At 41.6% G+C, this 14,979-nt stretch overlaps 1 protein-coding gene across 1 annotated transcript in view; it reads right to left on the reverse strand.

Annotated features, from left to right (window-relative positions):
- CSTF3 (cleavage stimulation factor subunit 3) overlaps positions 1 to 14,662 on the reverse strand; it is an 81,923-nt gene extending 67,261 nt beyond the window's left edge. The window contains exons 1-3 of the mRNA XM_020963923.2: positions 14,572 to 14,662; positions 14,127 to 14,209; positions 12,405 to 12,479 (exon numbers count right to left, since the gene is read on the reverse strand). Coding sequence (XP_020819582.2) covers positions 12,405 to 12,479; positions 14,127 to 14,141 — 90 coding nt within the window. The 5' untranslated portion in view covers positions 14,142 to 14,209; positions 14,572 to 14,662. The remainder of the gene's footprint in view (positions 1 to 12,404; positions 12,480 to 14,126; positions 14,210 to 14,571) is intronic.
- Between the last annotated feature and the right edge of the window lie 317 nt (positions 14,663 to 14,979).

The following is a 14,979-nucleotide window of genomic DNA, read 5'->3' on the forward strand; positions in this document are numbered from 1 at the left end:
ATCCTCCAGGATCCCTAAAAATCAAATTTGACCAAAAAAAATACAAAGGCATCCTTAAATTTAATATAAACTCCTGATATCCAAGCATGGAAGGATACTAAGCCTTGTCCTATACTTAATCACTGTCCTTCCCTGAAATCCCTTTAAACATCCTTTACAAAGGCCTAACCTATGTCAAAGAGAAAGTAAAGCAAAGTTCAGGGAGGAACTGTATTCCTGAAAAAATCAAGAAGGGGGAAGCTAGGTGGCAGTGGATAGAGCACTGGCCCTGGAGTCAGGAAGACCTGAGTTCAACTTGGGCCTCAGAAAAATAACACTCACTAGTTGTGTGACCCTGGGCAAGTCACTTAAACCCACTGCCTAGCAAACAAAACAAAACAAAAAAAGAATCAGGGTGGTGACTGGACAAAGGAAAGGATTTAACAATGAAAGAAGAATACTGGAAGGACCAGTCACGGGGGTTAGGAGTGGTTTTAGGAAAATGATCCTCTAAGGCACTACAAAAAAGGAATGACTACTATTCCGTTTGATGAATCTAAACTGTTGAGGAACTTTCACTTGAACTATGTAATTATGTTTTATCTTATTAGTGGAATTTTGTCTTTTGTTGGGGAATATTATAAAGTGATAGAAAATGGATATATGTGACTTTGGGTATTTTTACCAGTAAGAAAAACTGAATACTAATGGACTGATTGAGCAGGCGAAGGAAAGTACACTGGCTAATTAGCAGAGGAAGAACTTGAACTGAGGTCTCCTAATTGCTAGTGCAGTGAACAAAAGGATTTTTCATTTGTATCAATCAATAGCCCCTTAATAAGTGCCTAGTATGTGTAAGACATTGTGGTAGGCTCTCAAGATAAACAGACCCCAAATTCTCAAAAAGTCTCTGCCCTTAAGGAGCTTACTTTCTATGAGGAAAACAACACATGTAATAAGTAAATACAAAATACACACAAAGTAAATACAAGGAAATTGGAGGAGAGGTATTCCTGGAAAGTATCAGGAAACATTTCTAGTAGAAGGTCAAAATTCATCTGAATGAGAAACATTTAAAATACAATCTAATTTTCCTGGGACTGTCATTTATCTTTGTATCTCCCACATATATCAGCCATTTAATATTAAATTTATTTAAATAATCTGAATTTATACCAGGGAAGATTTGGAATGTTTTACATGTGTTATCTCATTTGATCCTTACTACAGGTGCCATTATGATCTTTTACAGAAAAGAAAACTGAAGGTCAGAGAGGTTGTGATTTAACAGGAGCCACACAAACTAATAAGTATCTGAGGCAGGTTTAAAAACTTGTGCAGTCCATTCACCCTGAACCCCCTCTTCTCTCCTATCCAGTATCATTCGGATGCTTTATGCCACTTTCTCCTTCACCCCTGTGTCTCACGTAAGGCATCCTTACTCCTTACCCTTCTACTTATTCAAGTCATCCCATTCCTTCCTGTTTCCTCCAACAGATTGCCCCCTTTGTTATCCCCACTATCACTTAATTTCAATCTTTCCTTGTCTACTGGCTAATTCCCTCGTGCTTACAAATAAGCCCACATCTCCCTAACCTGGAAAAAACCCCAGAAATATCACACTTGATCTTACATCTCTGCTAACTTGGCCTACATCTCTTCTGTTTAGGCTGAACTCCTAGAAAAGGCCATCTACAATAAGTGCCTCCACTTACTCCTCTTAGGCTCTTCTTAAACTCCTACATTCCAGCAGCTTCCAATCTCATTCTACCAAAACTGTTCTCTGAAATTACCAATAATCTCTTAATTGCCAAATGCAATGGCCTTTTCTCAGTCCTTACTCTCCTCTCCTCTTTGTAGCCTGACACTGATGATCACTCTCTCCTCCCTGACATTCTCTTACTAGGTTTTAGGACATCACTCTCTCCTGGTTCTATAGGACTGTTCCTTCTCAGTCTCCTTTGCTGGATCATCCTCCAAATAACATCTAACTACAGGTATCTAACAGGGTTCTGTCCCAGGCACTCTTCTTCCTTCACATTACTTCACTTGGAGATCTCATCAGCTCCCATGGATTTAATTACCATCTCAATGCTAAAGTTTCTCAAATCTACCTACCCTGCCCCAACTTTTCAGCAGACCTCCAATCTCGCATCTCCAACTTCCTTTCAGAAGTCTCAAACTGGATGTTCGTTCAATAAACATCTTAAACTCAACATGTCCACAGCTGAACAAACTCATCTTTCCCCCTAAAGGCCACCTCTCTCCTATCTTCCCCATTACTGTAGAGGGTGCACCATCCTCCCTGTCCTTCAGGCTTGAAATCTAAACATTATCTTCAATGCCTCACTATCTCTTACCTCTAATATCCAATCTGTCGCCAAGGACTGTCATCTTTGCAACATCTCTCGAACACATCCCTTTCTCTGCTTTGACATTCTCACTACTCTAGTATAGGCCCCTCATCACCTCACACCTCAACTACTGCAGTAACCTGCAAAGTGATTCCTAAAGCATAACTCAAACACCCTACTAAAAAAAACCTCCTGGGGCAGCTCAGTGATGTAGTGGATAGAGCACCTGGCCCTGGAGTCAGGAGGACCTCAGTTCAAATCCAGCCTCAGACACTTGACACTAGCTGTGTGACCCTAAGCAAGTCACTTAACCCCAATTACCTCAAAAAAAAAACCCCTCCAGTGGCCCCCTATTGCCTCCAGGATTAAACACAATGCACTGGCATTCAAAGCCCTTCATAACCTAGACCCCTCCTACCTTTCCAGTTTTGTTAAACCTTATTCTTCAGCATATACTCTTCAATCCAGTGACACTGTCCATCTGGCTGTTCCAGAAACAAGACTCCAATCATCTCTCAGCTCTGGACATTTTGTCTGGCTAGTCCCCATACCTGTAATTCTTTCCCTCCTCATCTCTGCCTTCTGGCTTCCTTTGAGTCTCAACTAAAATCCCATCTTCTGAAATCTTTCCCAACCCCTATTAATCTATTGTCTTCCCTCTCTTATCTATCAATCTACTTATATTTATTTGTATGTGTGTATTATGCATCGTTTATTTGTCCCCCCTATTAGACTGTGAACTTCTTGAGGACAGGAACTGTCTTTTGCCTCTTTTTGTATCCCCAGTACTTAGTACAATGCTAAGCTTAGCACAAAGAAGACATTTAATAAATGGTTCACTCATTGATTGACTGATTAATAATAGTTTGGACTCCAAATCCTGGCTCTATCCAACTGTATGTTAATGCTGGAAGTTTTAAAATAGAATATGCTATATTCCATGAATATGCTATTTCAGTAACAGATAAATCAGGTGATCGTTTGCAATGAAGAACCATTCAATATACATACCAATTGTTAATCATGTGTTATTATGTACCTATTAGTACCAGGCATAGAGCCAGGCTTGGAGGAATAAGACAAGAAAGAGATTCCCTTCCCTCAAGTAGCTTACATTCCATGGGAGAAGTAAAATGTACACATGAGTTGGTGGGAAAAAAAGGGAGGAGAACAAGCATTTGTATAGCACCTACTACATGGTGGGTACTATGATAAAACCAGTTACAGATATTTCTTTTGGTCTTCACAACAACCTTGTTGAGGTAGGCACTATTATTACACACAATTTACAACTGAGAAAATAAAGAAAATATAGGATTAAGTGATTTGCTCAAAGTCACCCAGCTAGTTTAAGTGTCTGAGGCTAGATAAACTCAGGTCTTCCTGACTCCAGGCCCAGTGCTCAATCCACACTGCGTCACCTAGGTGCCAAAGAAGGGAAGTAGGAAAGCCTTCACAACTAGGAGGTGACTCAAGTAGATCTCTGAAAGAGGCAAGGGTACAAACGGGTAAGGAAGTGAGGTGAGAATGCTTCCCAATAGAACCTAAGTTCCTTGAGGGCAGTGTTTGTTTTAGTCTCAATATATCCAGGGCGAAGAACAGTTCTTGGCATACAACAGGCACTAATAGTATAAGGATGCTGAATTTAGTTGCTTTCTACTCATGGGAGAATGTCTATGCAAAAGCACTGAGATGGGGAGACAAAAGTTTCTGTACAGGGAACCAACAAGCAGGCCAGTTTGGCAGTAACACAGAAGAAAAGAAGAATAACATGCACAATTTGAGATGGAGAGGGTATACCTGGATGGTGAAGGACTTTCAAAGCCAAACAGAAGAGTTTATATTTCATCCTTACTGTAAAGGAGGCACTAGAGCTAATTAGAAAAGGAGTGTTACAAGGTCGGGATTATTATTTTGGCAGCTGGACAGAGAATGGATTAGGGAAGGAAAGACTAGATGCAGGGAGACCAATTAAAAGGCTATTTTAGTAGCCCAATCAGGTAGGGTAGTTGTGGTGTGAGTGAGGAGAAATGGATGGACGTATTAGATGTTTGGAGAGAGAAGAGTTCCTTGCTAAGAACAAATATGAACACTTTAGAATAGCTCTATAACATGAACAAATACTGCCACTTCACAGTTGAGGATACTGAAGCACATAAGATAATGAATCATTTGGAAATACAAATGGCCTCCTAATTTAGTCATTCTAAAAATATTGATTTTCATATTAGCAGGTTTCCTTAAACTGTGGTGAAACTGGAACTAAAAATACTCTCTCCAATATGCTTATGAGGGACAATGGCATTTCTCAAGAAATTATTTTTATACTCAAATGTAACTCTCTGTAGTTTTTGCTAACTTGTTAAGGTAGTTCTGGAAACCTACTTACTGAATCAATTTGCTCCAAGTTACAGCATCAACTGTCACGCCCACAAAATAAAACACTTGGTGCCACATGGCTCTGACTAATGCCAACTAAAACCCGACAGCGGTGTCCTTAAAAGCTGCTTAAAACTGCTGTGTGAAATTAATAAAGTTCCAGCAAGACATACTTACTAGGCTAAAAATAAACAAATAAATAAACAAATAAAGCAAAACTTATGTTACAGTAATGAAACAATAACCTTATTTAAAAACAAACAAAAAACCTAACCTCCAAGCTCTACAAAGATTCAAAAATCTCCTTGATAAGCAGACAGCTCAAAGGCTTAACTTTAGGAGGCCACTCTATAGCCTTTAAGTCAAAATAGATGCTCAGCTATTTGTTTACTTGTACAAATAATCATTCCAATACTTTTTAACCTTGACAAATTTGTTCATCTATCTTAAAGTCATCTGAAAGTAAAAAGCACCTTAACAACAACAACAAAAAAAACAACCAGGAAAAACGCCTTCTCTGGGAATGTGAATTTACACTATTTTAGCTAGGAGAGGAATTGTGGCCTGGAGCAGGGATTCTTAACTTGAGGTCTGTGAACCTACGGGTGTTTTTAAAATTTTGATAATCATTTCAAGATAATTGGCCTCCTTTGTATTTTTGTACATTCAAAAACAATCTGAGAAGGGGTCCATGGGTTTCACCAGACTGTTAAAGGGGTCCATGACACAAAAAAGGTTAAGAATTCCTGGTCTAGAACACAGAGCTGTCCTCTGAGATAGGAAGACCTGATTCAAGGCCCACCACAGATGGGCTACACAATACTGAGCAAATCTCTTAACCTCTGGCAACTTTGCTAAGATTAGGCTGCAGAGAAGGTGCAGACCAGCTTAGGTAGAGGGTGTCACTGATCCAGTCCCTATGCCCTTTAGCTAGGAGTAGTCAAGATATTAAGTCACAATATAATCTTCTGAAAACACCAAACTAACATATTTACCTTTCAGATTTGTATTCAAGATTCTTAAAATGTGCTCACTTGAAGCAACCCTTAAGTTTAAACCAGGGGTTCTTAACCTGGGATTCATGAGAATAGATTACAGGGGGTCTTTGATCTTGAGAGGCGAATATACATAAAGTTATTTGTACACCTTAAAATGCTATATAAATGCTAGCTATTATCAGATCATGGGGAAACAACTGCATTTATTTCAATATAATTAATTCCCTTTGTAATCCTATTTCCTCTATGCATTTAAAAAGGGGTCTTATAGGTTTCACCAGACTGCCAAAAGCATGATACAAAAAAGGTTAAGAATCCCTGGTTGCCTCTCAATTCACTCCTTTTTAGAGCTTTCCTTAAAGAACTCCCAATTGCACTTTAAAATTATCACATTAAAATAATTAAAAGGGAAGCGAATACAATCAGTTTGTTCACATCATAGCTGTCAGAAACTTGTGTTTACTTCCTTACATTCCCCACAATGACTATTACAAAATTCTTCCACTTTTTTCAAACACCCACCTGTCTTACTCTGATGATGGCAAATCGACCTCACCTCTTACTTTTTAAGACATAAGATTCCTTTAACTCCCATCCATTCCTCTTTAAAACATCTACCCTTTTCTTCCCTTTCAGAGGAAACTTCCATTTTATGGCTAACTGCCCATTTGTTTCTGCCATCTCATCCAAAGGCTCATTCTGGGCCTTTGAAGTAATTATCTTATTTTTTCTCAGCTTCAATCTCTCTAAGTGGCCTTGGATTTCCCTCCATAAACTTCCCACACTAGACTCCTTGACATACCCCCAAATATCCCTCTAAGTCTCTGCCTTTGCGCCTTTACCCCTAGGACTCTCTCCTTACCCTTTCTTTTCACCTCTGAAAATATAATTCCTATTTTATTTATCCATCCTTTGCATCCAGTTCAAAGACACTATCTCCATGAAGCATTCCTTCATCTCTCTAATTGGAAGTAATTTCTCTCTTCTCAACACTTAATCTGTTTGTACTTCTCTTCTTGTGTGTGTCTACATTCTACGGCTGTTGCACAATTATACAACAGAACATATGCTCTTAGATTTTAATTCTAGCTCTGCCACTTACTATGTGTTTCTTTGACAAGCTATTTTAAACTCTGAGGCTCAGTTTTATTCACCTGTAATATGAGAAGAGTGGAACAAATGTCTAAGGTCCCTCAAATTCTAAATGTATGATCCTATGAGGAACTTAAGAAAACATTCCCTTCTCTCACATATATACTTCCCACCTTCCCCCCCATACACACATTAGTCAGATTTAAAAACCGTGGTAATTGTTGAAATTTCTTTTGAATGCTGATGAACAGATAAATAAGAATGTAATCTTTTTTCTCAATTCATTAACATCACACTATAAAACCTGTGTGGCTTTTTAAACTTCCCTCCCTTGAATAACTTTGCATGTCTTGATTCTTCGCCAATATAAAACCAAACACTGATTTTTGGCCTTGAATATTGTCCTTGAGAACCATTTGTGCTTTTCCTTCCCTCTCTGTGCCTTTGCAAAGACTCCCCACCAAGGCCACTGGATGTACACCTTCTTAATGCCTAAAATGTACTCACTTGGATCACCTGTTTCACAGAACACTTAGTTTCCTTTAAAGTTCGGTCCAACAGGGTGAAAGGAGAGAACAGAATAAACTGGGGTGAAGGAGAGGGAAAAAGGATGGAGGGAAATATAGTTCCCATGTTTTTTCCCTTTTCTTCTGAGTCTTTCTTCACAACGCGATTAATGTGGAAATAGGTCTAATAGGATTATACATGTATAGCCTATATCAGATTGCATGCTGTCTTGAGGGGACAGGGGAGGAAAAAGATTTTGGAACTCAAAATCTTATAAAAGTGAAATGTCGAAAACCATCTTTACATGTAATTGGAAAAAATATAGTACTATTAAGGGGGTAAAAAAAAGTTCAATCCAAGAGCCACCTTTCTCAATTCCCCCTTCCCTAGTAGTACCTCCCTGCAAAACTGTCTTTTATTTTGTATACATTTTGTATTACTTATATATGTAAATGTTGTGTTCTAGAGAAAACTGAAGCTTGAGGAAACCATTTCATTTTTGTTTTGTTTTTTATTTCCAGTGCCTAGCACAGTGTCTAGAGGTCCTCAATATTGCTTACTGATTAGGGATCAAACAGCTCCCTAAAGTGAGGAAATTTTAAAAAATATATATATTTTTAATATATACACTTTAAAGCATTCTTTTCTCTAGAGGAAGAGGAAAGACAATAAGTAAGCTTTCTGAAGGAAGGAAATAGAAAACAGCACAACAGCAGCTCAGGAAAACATGTCTTGGGAATCAAACTTTTGCACATGGCTAACTTTAGTTCAGATGCCAAAAACAAACAAAAAACCAAAAAGGCCCCAAACAATCAAAATAAAGAATTTAGCTCTAACTCCTCACAGAGACCTGACATTTCTGTAGGTAAAAAGTCACTACATATACACAATTTTGTCTCCACATGCTGACAAAAGCTGCAAATATATAGCATTAGGTGAAGAACCATGAACTTTGATGTTTAATAAAAATTACTACATGAAGCAGATTCCATATTAAGTGCTACTTTATGATATGATAAGAAAAATAAAATAAAATTAAGTATTTCCTTATTGAAACTACTTAAGACTAAGCATTCTAAAAAAGAGATAAGAAATACACAAAAAGCACACTCCACAGCAGTTATAATGGTCTCCAGGATCCTGTGACTTGTGCAAATCCTTTCCTAAACCTCAGGTTCCCAAAACTACCAGTCACAATGCCACCACTTGTTTCTAAGAATTAATATCAGGATATAAGAAAGTCTATGACATTTCATTACCTCTTATCCACTGCACAAGTCAGCAACTTTTTTCCTGAGGCAGCTTAACTCCAAGTGACTAAAAAAATTTACAAAGCTTTTTTCCCCTCCTCTACAATAATCAAAGTCACTGAAACACTTCTAAGAGAAAAACATTTACTCTATATGCTAAGCCAATATACTTGGGTTTTTCACAACATGTAATCAGAGTAGGATTATGCTTTGTACCACATTTTTTACATAACACATAGACATCACATCTAACACTTTTCAAAGACAGATTCTGCATTTTATTGTCCACTTTTTTAAAAGACAATTTCTACATTTCCCCTAATTTCATGTCACCTTAGGCAAGTTATTCTCCCCTTTATTCCCTTTTCCCTCAAATGTTCAAATTGATATACCCATATCCTTCTTTATGATCAAACCACTTCCAAATTACGTTTTTACTTTGTTAGAATGAACTTCTAATCCCTAAATATGAATGTTCCCCCTGGCCCTCTTCTCTCTTCCTTCTATACACTTCTATACTAGGTCAGTCTAGCAAGTTCATTCACTCCCACAAGCTTCAGGGCTCCCTAATCAAAATCTCTACTCCTGACTTCTTGGATTTGGATTGCATACAGATATTTTCACTTAAATATTACAGATGCACATCACACTCAAAATCCCCCAAGTTAAGCTCACCCCCTTCCTCCTAAACCAGGGATGGAGAACCTGCAGCCTCAAAGCCACAAGTGGCCCTCTAGGTCCTCAAGTTCGGCACTTTGACTGAATAAATTTGTTCTGTGAAGTTTGGATTCAGTCAAAGGGCCATACTTGAGGACCTAGAGGCCACATGTAGCCTCAAGGCCATAGGTTCCCCACCCCTGTCCTAAACCTATTTTTTCTTCTGACTTCTATTTCTCTCTGCAGCATACTTCTCACTCAGTCTCCCATCTTCCAAATCCTAGTTATATTTGACTCATACCTTACATCTAATCCATTACGTGGTCTTGTCACTCATCTGTGCAAAAAACTTCAGTGCCTTTCTGGTCTATCCTCTCCCGTAACTTTCCATCATATATTCTACCCTACAGGAAAATCAGACACAGCTTGCCATGCCCAAATCATAAATTGCATTCTCATACCTCCTTGACTCTGCTCAGTCTCTTTGCTATAACACCTAACTTTTCCAGCCTGCTGAACTCTTACCTAAACATCAAAAGATTTAAACACTCTTCTCGGATGAGAAAAGTTTATCTGTCTTATGAGCCCTAGTTATTTAACTGTATCACCCTTCTAAACCTCTAAGGCTCAGTATCTTCACCTATAAACTGCTACTACTAATACCTGTTTGAGAGGGTTGAGATCATTTATATTGAAGTGTTCTATAAAGCATATTCTCGGTCTTCATCCCTCTTAATATCTCAGCCATAACAATACTGACCACTCCCTCCCTCCCTCCCCATTTGCTGAATATTCTTACTCTTTTAATGATACTGTTCTCTACTGGTTTTATTTCTACAAGTCTGACCAGTATGACCACGCCTTCTGGATCCCCTTTACTGGATTATCACCTATGTTCAGCCACTTAATCTTGTGGGTTCTCCAAGGATCTGTCCTGGGCTCTTCTGTACACCCTCTCCCTTTGTAATTTCCTGAGCTCCCAAAGGTTCAATTATAATCTCTAGACAGGTAACTCCCTATCCAACCCAAGAGTTCTAATTGCACATGACTAAACCGACTGCTAGACAGATCTCTGCATGCCTTCCTTTCAAAGAACTTATTATCTTCTATATTCCTTTCCAAACCTGCCCTTTCACCAAGCTAGCCTATTTCCCTTCACCAAACTTGCTTATTTCCACTGAGGACAATCTCAGAATCATTTTCTTTCTTCCTCAACACCACCCCAATCCAATCACCAGCCAAGTTTTGTCAATTCTACCTTCACAACTTATTGTGCAATTGTTCCCTTCTTTCCTCCACACACACACAACCACTACCCTACTCCCCAGGACTATTGCAAAAGCCTCCTCATTAGTCTCCCTGATTGCAGTCTTCCCTCTAACTCAGCTGCCAAAACCATCTTCCTACATGAAAGCATTTAATCCTATCACTCCTCTACTAAAGAAACTTCAATGGTTCCATACTGCCTCTAGGATGAATACACATTCTTTAAGTTGGTATTTAAAGCAATTCAAAATCTTGTCTCCAGACTACTTTTTGAGGCTTACTACTCATTATTATTCCACTTTTGGTTCCAAATAAACAGGCCTCCTTGCTATCCCTGAACAGAGTACTCCATTTCCTGACTATAACTTCTACACAGAGTATGCCCCCATTTTGGAATGCACTCCCACTTCAAATCTGCCTTTGAAGACTCCCTTCTTTCCTTCCTGTGGAAAACGCCTTTCCTGATCCCCTTGGTTTTAAGGATACCTGTAAAGGCTTATTTGTGGAAGAGAGGAAGAAAACGCGGTAGAAAGAAAGAGGAAGGAAGAAGAAAAAGAGAAACAAAAGAAACTAGTGCTTACTATGTGCCAGGCACTGTGCAAATTTGAGTCTCACGACAACCCTGGGAGGTAGGTACTCTGACTACTTCTATTTTACACTTGAGGAAACAGTCAGACAACAGTTGTGATTTGCCCAGGGTCTTGTCTGAAGCCGAATTTGAGGTCACTTCTGACTCCAGGCCCATGGCTCAATCTATGGCGTCATTCGCTTAGACCAGGAAGGGACACCTAGTAAACACTTAATAAAAGGCTTAATTGATTTATTTACATATATCTCCCAGTAAAGCGCAAGGTCCTCAAGAGAGAAGGTAATTTTGTTTTGTTGTCGAAATTGTTACTAATTGATGCTACGCCAACCCAAGCCAACCAACTTAAGTTAAGCACTACCAAATGCTTTGTGAGATTGTATTGGCATTAGTGCAACCACTAAGGGTCACCTTAACTTGAAAACGAGCAGAAAAAAAAACTAATTCCATTAAAAAAACTTCCCAGCACTAGTAATAGAAAAAAAAATCTGGTTTAAAACTGCTTCATAGTTGGATGTAAAAAAAAAACTGCTTTATAGTGTACTTCAAGTACTTAAGTATACTTAGTCAAGAGTCCCAGGGATAAAGGAAGACTGACCGTTTATTTCCCGCTAAAGTGCGGTTAACTTCCCAAAAGGCCGAGCTATTTCAAACTAGCTCGAAACTCCCATTTGCACTAAGGAAGCAAGTTTAGGAACACAGCACGAGGGGAATGAGCCTCTCTACCTCCTCCGAGTCAAAACGTCTCTAAGCCGGATAAAGGGGTCCTAAACTCAACCTAGAGCTCCCGAGACTCTGAACCAACCACGAGGGCACGCGGCACTTTGAACTTTTTAAATGGCCGGGAGCTCACGGCACTGGGGCGACGACCCCACCTCGGGGGCCCGTGCAGCCCCCGAAACTGAGCGGGCTTTATGCGTCACGTCCCGATGCTCGGGAGGGGGAGGGGAAGCAGTGGAACGGAACGGGACAGTGGAACGTGGGAAGTTCCTATCGTCCACCAAAGTTGGCTCTAAGAGACTCCCTCCGACCCCCCAGCCCCTGCAGAAAGGTTTACCCGCCGCTCCTACGGGTCCCGGGAGGAGGACCCAAAGTCGGGGCGGGGCTGCTTTGGGGGGCTTCCTCACTGGCCTGGCCCCGCCCCCTCCGGCCCAACGCGCGGCTCGGCGGGGGGTCAGGGCACGGCCCCCTCCCCATCCCCGCCTCCCCGTTGCCCCTTAGCCTCGGCCCAGACACGCCCGCAGCACCTCTCGTCCCCTCGTCCCGCCCCTTCCCGACCGGGCCGGCCCGGCTGAGAGACGGTGGCCATGAGGCCCCACCGGCCTCCCCATCTCACCTGTTCGGCGGCTCCGTCGCCAGACATCGCGGCGGGCGCCTGGCGAAAGCGTACGAGTTGGCCCGCGGCACGGGGCTAGAAGGAAAAAAGAAAAAGGAAACTCGAAGTCACCTCCCGAAAAAAAAAAGCGGGCGAGGTGCCTGTTGCGGGCGGGCGGCTCCAGACCGCCAGCACCCGCTGCCGCCGCCACCCACTCTGAGAGGAATCAAAATGGCTGCGCCTCGACCCTGTCGGGCCAGAAGGGAGAACATCCGGGGCACCTAGGGCGGTCGTGACGCCGGCAGCGCCCTCACGCAGCGCTTAGACAACGCAAGGACTTGGCGAGGGGGCGGGGCGGCAAGGCGGGGTCGGCTTCGGGTGTCTCTGACGTCACCTCGCTCGGCGTTCTCACCTCTCCCTTCCGGTTCCGAGAAGACCGGAAGTAGGGGGCGGGACACCTTGTTGGGAGGTAGAGGACTGATTCTTCCGCGATCATAGAGACAGAACAAGAGGGGAACCTGCCCAACCCTCCCATTTCACAGATGAACAGATTGACAACCAGACCGGCTGTGTTAGTAAAGGATTAACCGCTGGATTCAGAACAAAGAAACTTGCACCCTTGACACTATCTTGGGCTTAATCTTCGTTATAAACACATTCTCCGTCCCTTTCTTAACTCCAGACGATCCACTAGACAAATCAAACCCTGGTTTGGGGTGTGTGCTGATTTCGCACGTGTAAAGGCTCCCTCTTAACCGGCTCTAGAACTGACCCACACCCCCTGCTAAAGGGACCTGCCCAGGGGCCCAAGAGTAACAAGATCCAGGCTAGGACTTGAACCCCAGGCTCTTTACTCCCCTCTTTTCACTGCCCCAGGGCTCTTGTTATCTGTGGGGTTTTGTTTTTCTCAAGTTCCAGGTCGTCTGTGCTTTTTACCGTCCCACCTAAATGTTAAACCTCAGTCTTTTTTTCTTTTTTGTGGGGGTGGAGGATGCCCACCCTCATTTACTTAAATGGACAATCACCGAATGTCAGAGTTGGAAGGGACCTCTGAAAACCTAAATTCAACTGCTGGTCTGCTGTTTCTCAGCTCTGTGACTTACAATCAAGTCTCTTAACTTCTCCTCCGGGGGTTTGACCTGGATGATCATTGACAGGGTCCCATTCTTCTCCAAAGGGCTGACTGGATTGCTGAAACAGTCCCTGCTTTTAAAATAACCATTGCTTTCCTACCTCCACCCACCCTGTCCATCTCTGCCAGATTCCTTTTCTTAACGTCCACTTCTGGTCAAAATACTTAGTTACTCCCCATTCCTCCAGAAATCCTTACTTTCAAGACCCTCCGCTCTATCTATGGCTAACATTGAAAGTATGAGTGCAGCGAAGGGGAAGAATCATCTCTCTTGGAAATGAGTGTTCCTCTACAGATCTGTCAGTGACCGGTGACTTCACAAGTCAAAGCATTCGTAAACCCATTATTACTTGGGTTCTAGCAGCCCACTCTTAGGGGGAGGGATAAAGGGAAATGTCTAACAAAAAAAAAAAGTTTTGACGTGCACTCTCAAACATGGTTAGCCCTTGGGACTATCAGAATTTTACCTCTTTTTCATGTTTGTATTTGCGTCCCCAGCACAGTGTCTGTCACGTAACACACTCTTAATAAATATTTTATCTTGTATCTCTCCCTTCAGCGCCGTTGCAAGTAAACAGTGACTATACTTTCTATAGGACCTACTTCCTTACCCAAGCAGAGGCCATTCTGTGGTGTACAAGGATCCCCGAAGATATGTAGCGTGTAGGCAATGAGGCACTGCTTCTTAAAATAGCTGCAAGGGAGAAGCAACATAATTTGTGCTTACACACTTCTTGAAGTCTAAACCCACATAATTTTAAACATCCTACATAGTTCATAACCTGTCATTGGATAACAAAACTATCAGTAACATTTGCCTACTCTTTCAGTCTTTGATTGGGTATAACTAAATTCAGTGACTTACTGTCAGCTTTGGCTGGGCTTTCCCCCCTTTTCCCTCCAATTTAGCTAAGCACATTTGCATAAATGGAAGACTTGCAGTTCCACTAGGATGACTTGAGGGCAGGGGCTGTCTTTTGCCTCTTTTTGTATCCCTGGTCCTTAGTGTGTGGGACAAAGACAACTTACTCAAAATAAAAACAAAGACTTACATACCTTGAAAGCAGATGGAGTTTATTGCCTCCTCCTGAGAAAGGATACCGCCCCTCCTCGAACTAATGAGGAATTGATTACAGAAAGCAAGCCTTATTTGTACCCTAACTCAAGCTCCTCCTCCCTAACCCCTTCTCCTTATCCCATTGGCTGAGCTTCAGGGAGCGCAGTCTATTCTCAGAAATCTCCCCCAGCAACAGAGAACAAAGGCAGTTACACAAGTTTGCCCAGAGACAAGAAAAGGTGGCAAGTAAAGGCAAGGGCAAGCAGTTCAAGTTGGGGGTAGGGCATTCTTTCTGCTAAGTGCTTAAAAACAGGGTCTGAGTGGGAAGGGTTTTGCAAGGTCAGAAGGGCAACAATACAAGAACTATTAACCCTTTGAGGAGGCTTCACTTCTGAGAGATCATCTCT

This window comes from Phascolarctos cinereus, unplaced genomic scaffold (genome assembly GCF_003287225.1).
Source record: "Phascolarctos cinereus isolate Bilbo 61053 unplaced genomic scaffold, phaCin_HiC Scaffold_9;HRSCAF=440, whole genome shotgun sequence".
In the NCBI taxonomy this organism is placed as follows: domain Eukaryota; kingdom Metazoa; phylum Chordata; class Mammalia; order Diprotodontia; family Phascolarctidae; genus Phascolarctos; species Phascolarctos cinereus.